The sequence below is a fragment of the Rattus norvegicus genome, chromosome 5 (assembly GCF_021556685.1).
Source record: "Rattus norvegicus strain SHRSP/BbbUtx chromosome 5, alternate assembly SHRSP_T2T, whole genome shotgun sequence".
Taxonomy (NCBI): Eukaryota; Metazoa; Chordata; class Mammalia; order Rodentia; family Muridae; genus Rattus; species Rattus norvegicus.
Window position 1 is genome coordinate 73,443,631 of NC_141538.1, and position 12,883 is coordinate 73,456,513.

The 12,883-nt window shown below is 44.0% G+C and overlaps 1 protein-coding gene across 8 annotated transcripts in view; it reads left to right on the forward strand.

Moving 5' to 3' along the window:
* Positions 1-258: 258 nt before the first annotated feature.
* The window catches only part of Fsd1l (fibronectin type III and SPRY domain containing 1-like), a 73,972-nt gene continuing 61,347 nt past the window's right edge, over positions 259-12,883 (forward strand). For all 8 annotated transcript variants that reach the window (NM_001431171.1, NM_001431172.1, NM_001431173.1 and 5 more), the window contains 1 exon segment: positions 259-447. In NM_001431171.1, coding sequence (NP_001418100.1) covers positions 433-447 — 15 coding nt within the window. In that variant the 5' untranslated portion in view covers positions 259-432.

A 12,883-nucleotide genomic window follows, 5' to 3' on the forward strand; every position in this document is an offset into this window, starting at 1 on the left:
CGACTTTGCAGATGAGGGATGCATCCTCAGAAGAACTACCTCCCAGGCCCTCTGCACAGGCCTGGCGGGTGACCAATGGCTCACTGCAAGTTCCACAGCGATGGCACAGGAAAAAGGATGCCAGGAAAAAAGCAGCTGCAGAAGGAAGATGCAGGCGAACACACAGCGCTCCATCCTCTCCGCCCGTGCGGGTGCCAGCGCACGCATGCGCGCATGCGTGGCGCGCTCGCACCCCACCCTCCCGCGGGCCGCCCTTTCACCCTGGCAACCGCGGCTCGGCAGCGGCGCGCGCGCGGGTTGGGCGCGGACGGGCGGAATCTCTGCGGGACGGGACAGGGCTGGCGACGGCCGAGATAGCGGCTCTCAAAGGCTCCTTCGGCTCCTCACTCAGCTCCGGTGACTGGTTTGGTCCGGAGGGCTTAGCCTCTAGTCATGGACTCGCAGAAAGTAAGCGGTGGGCGCAGCGCCCGGCCGAGAGGGTGGGCGGGGCGCGCGGGCCGGGCGACGGAGGGCGAGGCCCTGCCTGGGACCCACCCGACCCGATCCGATCCGACCTGACCGAACCTGAGCGCCCGCAGGGTGCGGTGGCCGCGCCCGGGACCCTGGCCGATCTCTGTCCTGCTTTTGGCTGGGAGCGGGTACTGCGGGAAGGAAACCGCGAGCCGCACCCGGGTCCCCGCCGCCCTCTGCGGGCGCTAGGCCCCTTTCTTCCCGCTGCCCGCGGCGTGCTCCGAGGGTGGGTCCCTCCAGGGTTGGAGTGAGGACCAGGGCTCAGCCTCGCGTGGGGGGATCCCCGCCTGCGCCTAAGCTGGTGTCCTTTTCTTCCACCTTGTCTTCAGCATGCTCTGTAGGTCCGGGGACCGAATCTCCTTTGTACCTCTGCCCACTGCCTTGCTAGTGGTTTATTTATAAGCAGATCTCAGTGTTTGCCTAATTGAGGAAAAAGGCAGTTGTCAGGGCCGCTGCCCCACCCTTGTCCGTCTGTTAGTGAGGCTGGTCAGTTACCCAAGTGGTCTTGTTTTGGAATGTTTAATACTTTGAGAACAAGTTTAAGGACAGAGTTACAGAGTAGCCTTTTTAATTAAGTAAAATATAGCCAGTGTACTGAATACAATTGCAATTGAATTTTAATATCAAGTAATTCCTGTAAAGAAAAAAATAAGCCACCTTACTGTCTTTGTTATGTTATAGTGTGGTTGCAATACATCCCTGTATAGGAAAGAAAAAACAAAACAAGTGTTATTAATAATGCAGCAGGGAAAAACAAGGGCATTTCTAAGAGGCCATTTTTCTTTTTATTATTGCATAGAAAGTACCAGAAAGACTTATAGAAAAACTGTAATTTTTTTACCTGGATTCATCTTCCAGCGGAGTTCTGGAGATGTGGAAGCATGAGTAATGTGATATAGTATTGAACAGAAACGCACATGATCCTATTGTACATGCTTGCCTTGAAGCCCATTTGGGTACATCCAGTTATTATTTCCAGAACTATACTATAGTATCTTTTAAAGATATTGCTAGGATATCCAAGAAGTTTTGTGTCTTTTGAATGTGTATAAATTTAAAGCATTCTCTGTTAAACTCATAAAACATTGCACGGCTTATTAGAGGAAAGGCACATGATATTTAAATGGACATTAGCAAAGGTCAAAGGAAGAGCACGTGACTGGGGAAATCCAGAAGGATGAGTGGCAGGGTACCTACCGTATGTTTGCTACCTATGTAGAGCACATCTGACACTTTCGTCTGTCTGTAGAAATAAAGAATACAGTACTATAAAAACTGGATAAAATACTCCATTTGGAAAACAGTATTTTAAAGTTTATGAATAATGAGTACTAAAATAGCCCATGCATGGTAAAATGCTAAAGGTCTTTCAGTGTAGATCATCTTATCAAGGGACGCTGAGGAATCAAGCGTTTGACGTTGTGAGCGCTGTAAGGACAAACAAGGTTTGAACTGGGTTGTTCTCATTTCAGACAATGTGTTTGTGCACCCACAGGATACCATGTGTAGTTTTCCCAGAGGTAGTCAAGAATTAGCTGTTCTTTTTACTGGTGCTAATGCATCACGTTGGATAACTCTGAAAAGTCAACTTTTGATTATTAAAAGTTTGTTGGAGGTACCCAGTAATCTTCCTGGCAAGGAGAGCTTGTGCTATGACTTCCAGTGGATATCTGGTGCTAATGTAACTCCTGCTGTCAATCTGAGCTTCATTTTTCTTATGGTTTCCTGTAGAGTCAGTGACTTGTTACAAATAGTGATGAACTGATTGGTTATTCTTGTCTATTACCTAAGACAGTAGTGCACCCATAGCATGAGATTTCAAGACTGTTTCCTGTGATAGAATGTTCCAATTAAAATGGTAGCAGAAATGATACCGGGGTCTATACAAGAAAGTAGTTACATGCTGTAAGTGGCAAGGACAGCCTTGGGATTTGAATTGTGAGTTATTAAGAGGAGCCAGCTCTCTGGTCATACTGTTTATGGGCCATCATAACTTGGATAATTTGCCACTAGTCTCCATTTCTTCATCTATAAAATAGAAACAACCACTGCTGTCTCTTTAAGAGTTATGGGGACAGAGTCCATTTCAGGAAAACCACCTAACAGTATTATCTGCGAGCTCTTGTTAATTGCAGACGCTCAACCTCAAAAAAATCATGTTTTCCCTCTCAGATCCACTCTAGACTTCTTTAAAGGTGTGTTTTCTACTTGTTTATCTTTAAGAAATTATTTCAGCTGGTGATGCCAAGAGACAGTTGTTAAGTCCTAATACAAAGAGGATTGAGAGTTGTGAGTCAGGCAATCAATGATAAAGACATTAACTGGGCGTCTTACAGAAGCTTGCTGCTGGCTGGTCGGCTTCCCCGGATGCTTTTTCCTGTCTGTGGAGACAACTTCAGTGTTTTGTTAGCAACACATGCTCTGTTTCAGTAGAGGAAGAAGACGAAGTCGCTGTGGGTGTGTGAGCACACTGTAGGCTACAGAAGCAGTATTATCTCCTAGAAATGGACAGAGGGATTTTGTTTATGTAGAGTTTCTGGGACACTTTTGTGAGCAGGATGTGTTATGGATAGGTGGCTTTGTTTGATCCGCAGACCTTTTGAATATGTCCTTACGTGGTTTTAAGATAAAATCGGGAAGGTTTCTTTACCTGATGACATCAATGTGTGCATTCAGAGACAACGTGCGGACAAATAAGACAGTTGTGCCTCTTCCTACTTCTTTTCAATTTGATAGTGCAAGTTAAATTTTGGTGCAGATGACTGGTATTCACAGGGGTTTCTGTCTCTGGGAAAGGTGCTTGTTACGGCAATGAGGGTGGGAGAGTGGGGCAGAGGAAGGATGCTATGAGGGGCCTGCTTTGTGGAGTGCTTTCCCCATTGTTTTTCTGGACATTCTCCCTACCTGGATAGGGACTCAGAGGTCTCCATTATACTACAGGGTAAAGCTAGACTGGGGACATCTGCATGTGTCTTATCTGTTTCCTCTTAAATCCTGACACGTGCTGTACAGTTGAGAGACTCACTCCATATCCGGTTGGATATCTGTAGCTAGCCAATTGACCCGTGTTCCCTAGCTACTTGTTTCAATTTAAAAAAGAAAAAGTTTCTCAAGGAAGGTGAAGAAGAGTGAACGAACACTGGGTATTGTGCATACGGTACCGTGTCAGACTCTTCAAACTCTCACATAGTTCGCAGAGTCACTCAGCTAGAAAGTTACAGTTTAGATTCAAACCAGGTTTTTTGTTTTTGTTTTTGTTTTTCATATTCCATGCTTTTCCATTACCTCCCTTCAGGCCTGAATTCTTGGCTTCTAAATACTGAAACAATCAAGGTAATTAAAATTTAAAATATTAGGTCCCAACAGTGAGGGACTGGAGAGATGGCAGTTGAGAGCACTTCCTGCTCTTGCAAGAGGACCAAAGTTTGATTCCAGGACCCATATCAGGTGACTCACAAGTACCTGCAGGCATGTGCACCTCCCCACATACATACACATAATTAAAAAGAAAAAATATTTTTGAAGACAAATAAAACGTTACTAGGGACAGAGCACAGTACAGTTGTCAGTTCTGCTTGTTTGAGATACTTGTGTAGTGAAGCTTTGGTAAGTGGTATAGAGCATAAGGGAGGGAGAGTCTGGCATCTGGTCTGCCTTGCTGCCTCAGGTAAGATCGCTGTACTGCGTGAGTATCTCCCTCCCTTTACCTCTTTCTCTGTTTCGGAGGGCGGGGTGGGACTCTTGCCTCTCTAAGTAGAGCTGTAGACCATAAAGGGCACTGTCAGTGAACACCATATGAATGCCCATGAACTCTTTTCTCACACGTAGGCATCTTTGTGTTTTGATTGAGCTTGGCAGTTTCTAAATACCAGTAACGAAGCAGGCTTTTTTTTTTTTTAAGTCTTAACAGTGCTTCTTTGCAATGCTTGGCTGAATGTCAATGGGATTATTCATGCAGTAAGCACATATTGGACGCTTGCTATAGTGCCGATACTCCACACTGACCATATTCTGAGGCAGGTGGATTTCTCAGCAGCCTTCACTGTGTTCTCACCTCAGCTGGTTTTTCCAGCCTCAGCATTCAGATGTAATCACTGATGTTTGTGGACTGATAGGGATTTAATTTTGATGTACAATTATTTATTTTGTTAAATGTAATTTTTAGCAAAGCCAGTCTGTATCTCTGCTAGATTATAAATACAAATAATGCAAGTTTTATTGCAGGAAATGTCGGCTCTCAGTAAGTAAGTAAATAAGTAAAGCCACCTTTAATTCTGAACCTTGAAGATACCCACATTCAACATGTGATTTGCTGGTCAGCTTTTTATGCAAATGGAACCTTAACAGTCAGTATCATACTGCGTGTACTGCTTTACAGTCTACCTTTTCATAATATATCTCCATCTTCTTCCAATGTATCCTCAGTCTCCACACCTAGCATCAAGTCAGCATGGTGCTTTCATATGAGTGTGATTCTTGAATATACTTGATTGCTGCCCTTCTGTTGGATGTTTATGTTGGTCCCAGAGTTTAATGTAATAAATAATACTGAAAGAAACATTTTTGTAGCCAAGTCTCTGCCTCTATTCTTAATAAACTACTTGGCATTTATTGGAGAAATGGAATTATCGGTTACTAAAAATTCTTGAGCTCTATTGCCCATTGCTCTTCAGAAGGGTTGTTGGGGACAGTGTTGCTATCCACAGTGCTTGAGCGTCTCCATCTAGGTTCTCCTTGTTCCTCCTTGAACCCTGGTTTGCTTGTTAGGTGAGTGGTTTGTTATTGATGGTGGTGGGTTGTTTTCTTTTGCTTTGTTTGCCAATAGGGATGCTATTGCTCTACTCAGATGGATTTGTGGAATGGGTAAGTACTTAGTTGCTGTAGGCCTGGGACCTTGAATGCCCAAGGCTTATGTGGGGCAATCAGACTCAGGGGCTTATAGCTCCAAACCTTGAACACTAGAGCTTTATAGCCCTAGGCCTTAGGAGCCAGAGCCATCTGGCTGTGAATGCTCAAGTAAGAAGCTTACTGTCCCTGGCTCTGATTGCCAGTGGCCCTCCAGTCAAAGCCTCAGTTCTGAGCAGTAGCTAATGGGAACAGCAGTCAACAGCAGCCAGGGACAGCGGCTTTTACAGGTCTAGTGCTGGGGTCTTAGAATCAGTAGTGGCATGATTTAGCTCTTGAGATGCCCATATCAGGACCTCAGCCTTCAAGGCTTAGAGGCTCTTAGGCGTGCCCAAGAAAATAGTGTTTGTGTTCTTGGCCACCACCTCGCCTTTCTACTTTCTCTGTATTTCTGTCACCTGTTATCATCTACTGCCATTACTTCTGCCACTGCTGTTCCTGCTGCTGTCTTGACTTGTCACTATCTTCTTGGTGTCGCTGATGAGGTGGCAGCCACTCCATCTCCACTGGGAGGGCCACCGATTGTTTTTCATGCCACTGGGGGTAGCACAGGAGGATGCTGGGCAGCTGTGGAGAGAAGGATGTGACATAGAAATGAAGGAGAGTGTTCATGCCAGTCATTACACCAGCTTCCAGCCTCAGCAGTCAGTGCCTTGTGCTGTCACTCAGGAGGTGCTTGTCCTTCATCTTGCGTGACAAGAGCTACCAGGTCATCTGAAGTCCAGCAAGGTTTGTAATCCTGGCACAAAGCTTCCCAAGGCCAGGCCAGGCTTCTGAAGTGGTTGTGACTGGAGTAAAAGGCTCCTGGAGCAGGAGTCCTGGCTTTAGGTGTATCGACACTTTCAGCCAAACATTCTCCCAGTAATTGTAAAGTATCCAAAACAGCTAAGCTACCATGAGGGCAGTCTGGCTGGTGCCAGAGAGAGGACACCTGCTGTAAGGGAAGGCTGTGTACTGCTACTCAAAGACCTGAACAGGTGCCCTTGGTAGTTTAACATACTGACAGAAAAAACTTGATGGGATATTTACAATACAGACTTAAAGAAACTCAACATAAAACTAAGGTTCTCAATAGCATTCAACAGTGCTTATGCTTACTTAGCCTCTCCCCCTAGTGCTCTAGGGAGTGTTGGCTCCATCTTACCTCTCACACCATGGGGTGGAACAGTTCTCTGCACGAGTAAAACCTCTTCAGTCTCTCACATGCTTACTTTCCCTACCTCCTAGATGGGAGACTACCTCCTCTTCTTCTGACTCCCGATCATACCCAGTTCAGGATAGAAAGGCAGGCTTCATCCTGCTGGTTCATTTACAAGTATTAAGCAATTCTCCCAGTTGATAAATCAAATGACCAGAATTGATTGTTGGTTCAATCAATTCAATCTTTTTTTTCTTTTCTTTTTTTCAGAGCTGGGGACCGAACCCAGGGCCTTGCGCTTGCTAGGCAAGCACTCTACCACTGAGCTAAATCCCCAACCCCCAATCAATTCAATCTTACATTTACATTCAATACTACTCACAGCTGCTCACTGAGCTTCCCTGCCAGTTAGTTATGATTGCCAGATTCCTGACATCTCAGTTCTCCTTTCTTACCTTCTTGCATCATGCCTGGACCAAACACTCTTGTTAATGTTTGCAATAGCTATAATACTCACCTGGTAGGACTTATGTCATAGCCTACCTGCTGGATGAGGTTCTCTAATTTTCAACTCTTTTTATGTAATTCAGAGGAGGACCAAGGTCTGAGGTGATAGAAGAGGTGCCATTCTGGCAGCAGCTAGACTCACTGATCCCTTTGCTCTGGTTACTAAAACCTTGTCTTCCAGCCCCAATAGTGGCAGTAGTTTACACAAGTGTAAAAGCTGATGCTCCTTAAACAAGTACCTGGATTAGAGTTGGTCTGATGGTTGATAGCTGCATGACCTAAATCAAGTTAACGTCTAAAATACTTCTGCAACCATAGATTGTTGACAGCCCTTACAATGATTTTTTAAAAAATACTCATGACATTGGACATGCTTACTAAATAGTTTGTCTGAATTAAGAGCACACTGGCCTCTTTACATTGCATGGGTGTTAGTGGTTTTCACAGTGGTTCTAGTTTTGTATGCCCTAACTGTTATAAATGTAGAATTTGTCCCAGATGTCTTGTGGTCTGACAGAAAAGCCTGAGTGTGTGTGTGTGTGTGTGTGTGTGTGTGTGTGTGTGTGTGTGTGTGTGTGTGTGTGTTTCCTAATCATGCCACATGGGTGAGGATCCATGGTGTAAGGTGAAACTTGGGCCTGATGCTTTGAGGTCATTTGTTCTAGAAGCGGGAAGTTAATGCATCATCCTGGCAGACTTGTTACCCCGGGTAGATTTTAGATAAGTGGCCCAAGTTGGCAGAGTTTTGTTGTTGTTGCTGTTGCTATTGGCTGCAGCTAAATTAAGACTCAGCATTGGAGTTATCAGATGTTGCTGGAGCACATTAGTTAGAACAATGCCGTTTCAAAGTGGTGAGCTCAGATTCCAGTGTACAAATGACTGACACACAGGGTAGTGTGGATGGGGTCTGGGAAGTCTCCCACAGCCCCGTGTTAAAGACTATTCCCCAGTGGGTGACATTGTGGGGGAGAGCCTTGGGGGAGGTCTTCAGGTTACTGGACTTACTCCAGCTTCCTGGTCATGGCGGTGAGCAGTGTCCTCTGTTCAGCCTTTCTGCCATGGTGGTGGACTGCTTTGAGACTGCAAGCTCTGGCGTGTACCAGCCATGTGTGAAACAGGAGGTGCTGTCCCTCTGTAGGTGGTGTGTGTGAGCAGGATCTGCCTCTCACTCCAGGGGTTTCCTGGTAATTTTGAAGCCCAGTCTTAGTTTGTGATGCTCTGAGATGTTCCGACTCCTCATAACCTCTGATCTTTTCTGTATCAGACAGCACAGTGTAGTAACTGCTTCATCTGAATCCTGCCTCTGCGGCATATTAATTCTGAGCCTCTACACACTCTACTTTAATTTCGTCATCCTTCGGAAAATGAGGATAATATTAATATCTTATAAGATTCTTGATTTAAAATGTGTATGGCTGTTTTGTTTGAATGTATGTCTGTGCTCATGTGTATGCCTGAGGCCTGAGGAGGCCAGAAGAGGGTGGAGATTTCCTGGGACTGCGGTGACAGACAGCTGTGAGCAGTCAAATGGATGCTGGGAATTGAACCTGGGTTCTCTGAAAGAGCATCCAGAGCTCCTAATAATGAGTCCAGTGCCATTTATAAGAGTCTTGAAAAGACTAACTGAACTAAGATGTAAACAGTTTAAGCCGGCCTTGGCTCTGACAGTATGGAAGTGTTACTGTCCATTTGTCCAGGCTACTGAGTGTGCTTTTACTTCACCATTCATTGGGATTACACACATAAGTTGGATTACCGTGAAGAAAATGTTTTAGGCTTGGTTCATCCAAGATTACATTGATCCAGTCTGGAAATGGTGGCAATTGCATTTGGCTAGGGTGTATAAAGCCCTCTTTGTATTGCTGGCTTAGCAGTTGTGTTATTCTAAATTCACAGTCAAATAATTGATAGCTTGTCTCTTATGACGTGGACTTTTGAGGTTTGGTGACTGTGCTGTATGAACACACACAGCAGCTAGAGTTCACATCTCTGGAGACATTTGCTCTGTGTGTTTTGTCATGACCTGGCATAATTGGCATTTATCAGAGTCTCTTTTCCTACCTATTTAGAACTGTTACTTATTACTGCCTGCTTTACAAAACATAGTTTTCAAATGAACTCCCAAGTGACTTTATATGGTCTTTATCTATTAATATTTATAATGATATCCAGTAATATTTGGAAGGTAACTGGAGGCTTGAGACCTGACACGAATCCCAGATCCTTGTAGGCACCTTTCATGGTGCCGGTAAACAGTTTTCACCATGAGTGCCTTCCTTCACCAGGAAGCCGGGACAGTGTCACAGACACCACAGTGCTCATCCTGTAACCTTTGTTTAACCAGCACGTAGTGTATGTCTTAGAACTGTAGTTATGAATGTGAGGGCTCCCAGGTGGAAAGAGGCCTCATTGGAGAAACTCAAAACAGTCTATACAACTGAGAGAAGAGCAAGAAAGTTGTAATTAAAGCAGCTGAGGTAGGCCGTGGAATGACCAAGTTGGCTTTGGATGCTGTGTTGAGCGTGTTTTACTTTATACAGGAAGCACTGGGATAGTGGCTGAGAGGCGTGTTGGTGTCCTATTGCTTTAGTTGAAAAATAAAAACATTGGGAAGAAAGAATGAATCAGAGGTTGAGCATGGGCTTTGCTATAGACTGAGACATGATAGTGATGTATACTAGGGTTGTTAGTAACTATATCACTGCTTAGGATGTAAACATGGTAGAACTCGGTGGCTGCATGCAGGTTATAAGTCAGAGGGGAGGAAATGTTGGGAGATGAAGTTTTTGGATTTTTGGATTGCACTGCCCTTTATGGAAGTAGAACATAAGAATGGCCCACGAGTCAGTGAGGGAAGATAATGATGACCTGTTGAATTTTGAAGGGCTTTTGAGATGTCCAAGTGAGATTTCAGGTAGGAAGCTCAGAGGAAAGGCTCCTGCCTGAAAGCTCTGGGTCTCCCCCTGCCCAGTGTCTACCACACCCTTGCCAGTTAATTTGTGTTCTTGTTATGAAAACTGTTTATAGGCTTAGATTTTTCAAAACCTACTTTAATATGGGTTCTTAAACACTTTAACTTCACTTCTAGCCCACCACCCACCAGTGATAGTGGAAAGGAAAGGCTGTCAGGGAAAAGGGGGATATGGATCTGCTTAGAAATAGTTTTTGGACAATTCCAATCTTCATTGTCAGGATGTCAGAAGTTGAGTTTACACAAATCCACTGACAAACACTGTTCACGAATCAGCAATGGCAGTTTGATCCAGAAGAAACAGCAGAGCTCTGCTGGTTGGTCCAGGTCTGTGGAAACAGCAAGAAGCTGCCAGAATGAGAAGTTCGTTGGTGTGTTTCTCTCTGCAGTCATGACAAACAATGATCAGTGAAGAAGGCAAGGTGAACCAACGCCACAGCATCGTCAGCAAAGCCCAGCAAAGCCCAGCAGAGGGGGCAGGGTGAACCAGTGCAACACAGTGTCCCACTGTCTGCCAGGTTATACTTACATCCTTTCCAAATATCCTGTGTCCTGTCAAGGACTCAAAATATCACATGCCCTTTCTCCAGGCTACTTCCAGGAAAACACCACATGTCTGTTCTCAACAAAACATCCTCCCATGTCTGCATCAGCAAAAACACCCTCTCATAAGACAGTTTCCAGAGAAACATCACACAACACAACTGAGTCTCCAAAGAAACCAGAACTTTCCACTTCAACTAGTGATGAAATTTGAAATTCTGGGGGGATCACCTAAGGTAGTTGGATACAGAATATATTTATATCTGCCCTGACACACTGCTTGGTCTACTTAGAAATTACTAGAAACAAACAGACAAATGAAGACCCTGCTGCTTTGGCACTCATTCAGCCTGCTCTTACCCAGCACATGTCCCAGAGCAGTCACACGCTATCCTGTATCACCTCTTCCCTGGGCCCTGCACCCTGGAGAGCACCCTTGTCTGACACGCACATTAAGGTTGAGTTTCCAAATGCCGCTTACATTATTATCTTTTACGGATTTTTAAAGTACATTTTGGAGATGGTTATAGTTGATCGTCAATACTTTGATTACTTGTAACTTGTCTTCTGTTCTGCTGCGCTCCAGGTTCTTCTGTGGTTCTGTCATCCCACCCTGGATTAGCAAGTCCTATCCTTGGATTGGAATGGTTAGACCCACTGGTGCCCTTCATAACTTAGTTCTCAATACTTCCTGAGGAACCTGGACTTGGTTATTACACTAAGTATAAGCTATTGACCAGAGCTCTTTGCAGTCACTTGGCCTCTCCATAACACAGATAAAGGTCAGGTGGATTCAGAGATTCTGGACCCTTTTCTTAGCAGTCGGCCCTTGGAGGACTTTCAGGTTATTAAATATAGAAGCACTTATGTGCATTAGCTGCCAATGTCACATTGGTTTCTTTGGGTTTCTGTTATTGATCTAGGAGTTCGCTTCTTCTGCAGTATATAGTGTGCTCAGTAGCTGTATTAGATTCCTTTCCTGTTGCTGTGATAAAAATCCCATGACAAAAGCAGCTTAAGAAATGGTTCATCTAGAAGTCAAAATAACATTATTTGCAGATGATATGATAAAGTTCTACCAGAGAACTACTAAACCTGATAAACACCTTTAGCAAAGTGGCTGGGTATAAAATTAACTCAAATAAATCAGTAGCCTTCCTCTACATAAAAGAGAAACAAGCCGAGAAAGAAATTAGGGAAACGACACCCTTCATAATAGTCCCAAATAATATAAAATACCTCAGTGTGACTTTAACCAAGCAAGTGAAAGATCTGTATGATAAGAACTTCAAGACACTGAAGAAAGAAATTGAAGAAGACCTCAGAAGATGGAAAGATCTCCCATGCTCATGGATTGGCAGGATTAATATAGTAAAAATGGCCATTTTACCAAAAGCGATCTACAGATTCAACGCAATCCCCATCAAAATACCAACCCAATTCTTCAGAGAGTTAGACAGAACAATTTACAAATTCATCTGGAATAACAAAAAACCCAGGATAGCTAAAACTATCCTCAACAATAAAAGGACTTCAGGGGGAATCACTATCCCTGAACTCAAGCAGTATTACAGAGCAATAGTGATAAAAAACTGCATGGTATTGGTACAGAGACAGACAGATAGACCAATGGAACAGAATTGAAGACCCAGAAATGAACCCACACACCTATGGGCACTTGATTTTTGACAAAGGAGCCAAAACCATCCAATGGAAAAAAGATAGCATTTTCAGCAAATGGTGCTGGTTCAACTGGAGGTCAGCATGTAGAAGAATGCAGATCGATCCATGCTTATCGCCATGTACAAAGCTTAAGTCCAAGTGGATCAAGGACCTTCACATAAAACCAGATACACTCAAACTAATAGAAGAAAAAGTGGGGAAGCATCTGGAACACATGGGCACTGGAAAAAATTTCCTGAACAAAACACCAATGGCTTATGCTCTAAGATCCAGAATTGACAAATGGGATCTCATAAAACTGCAAAGCTTCTGTAAGGCAAAGGACACTGTTGTTAGGACAAAATGGCAACCAACAGATTGGGAAAAGATCTTTACCAATCCTACAACAGATAGAGGGCTTATATCAAAAAAATATACAAAGAACTCAAGAAGTTAGACCACAGGGAGACAAATAACCCTATTAAAAAATGGGGTTCAGAGCTAAACAAAGAATTCACAGCTGAGGAATGCCGAATGGCTGAGAAACACCTAAAGAAATGTTCAACATCTTAGTCATAAGGGAAATGCAAATCAAAACAACCCTGAGATTTCACTTCACACCATTGAGAATGGCAAAGATCAAAAAC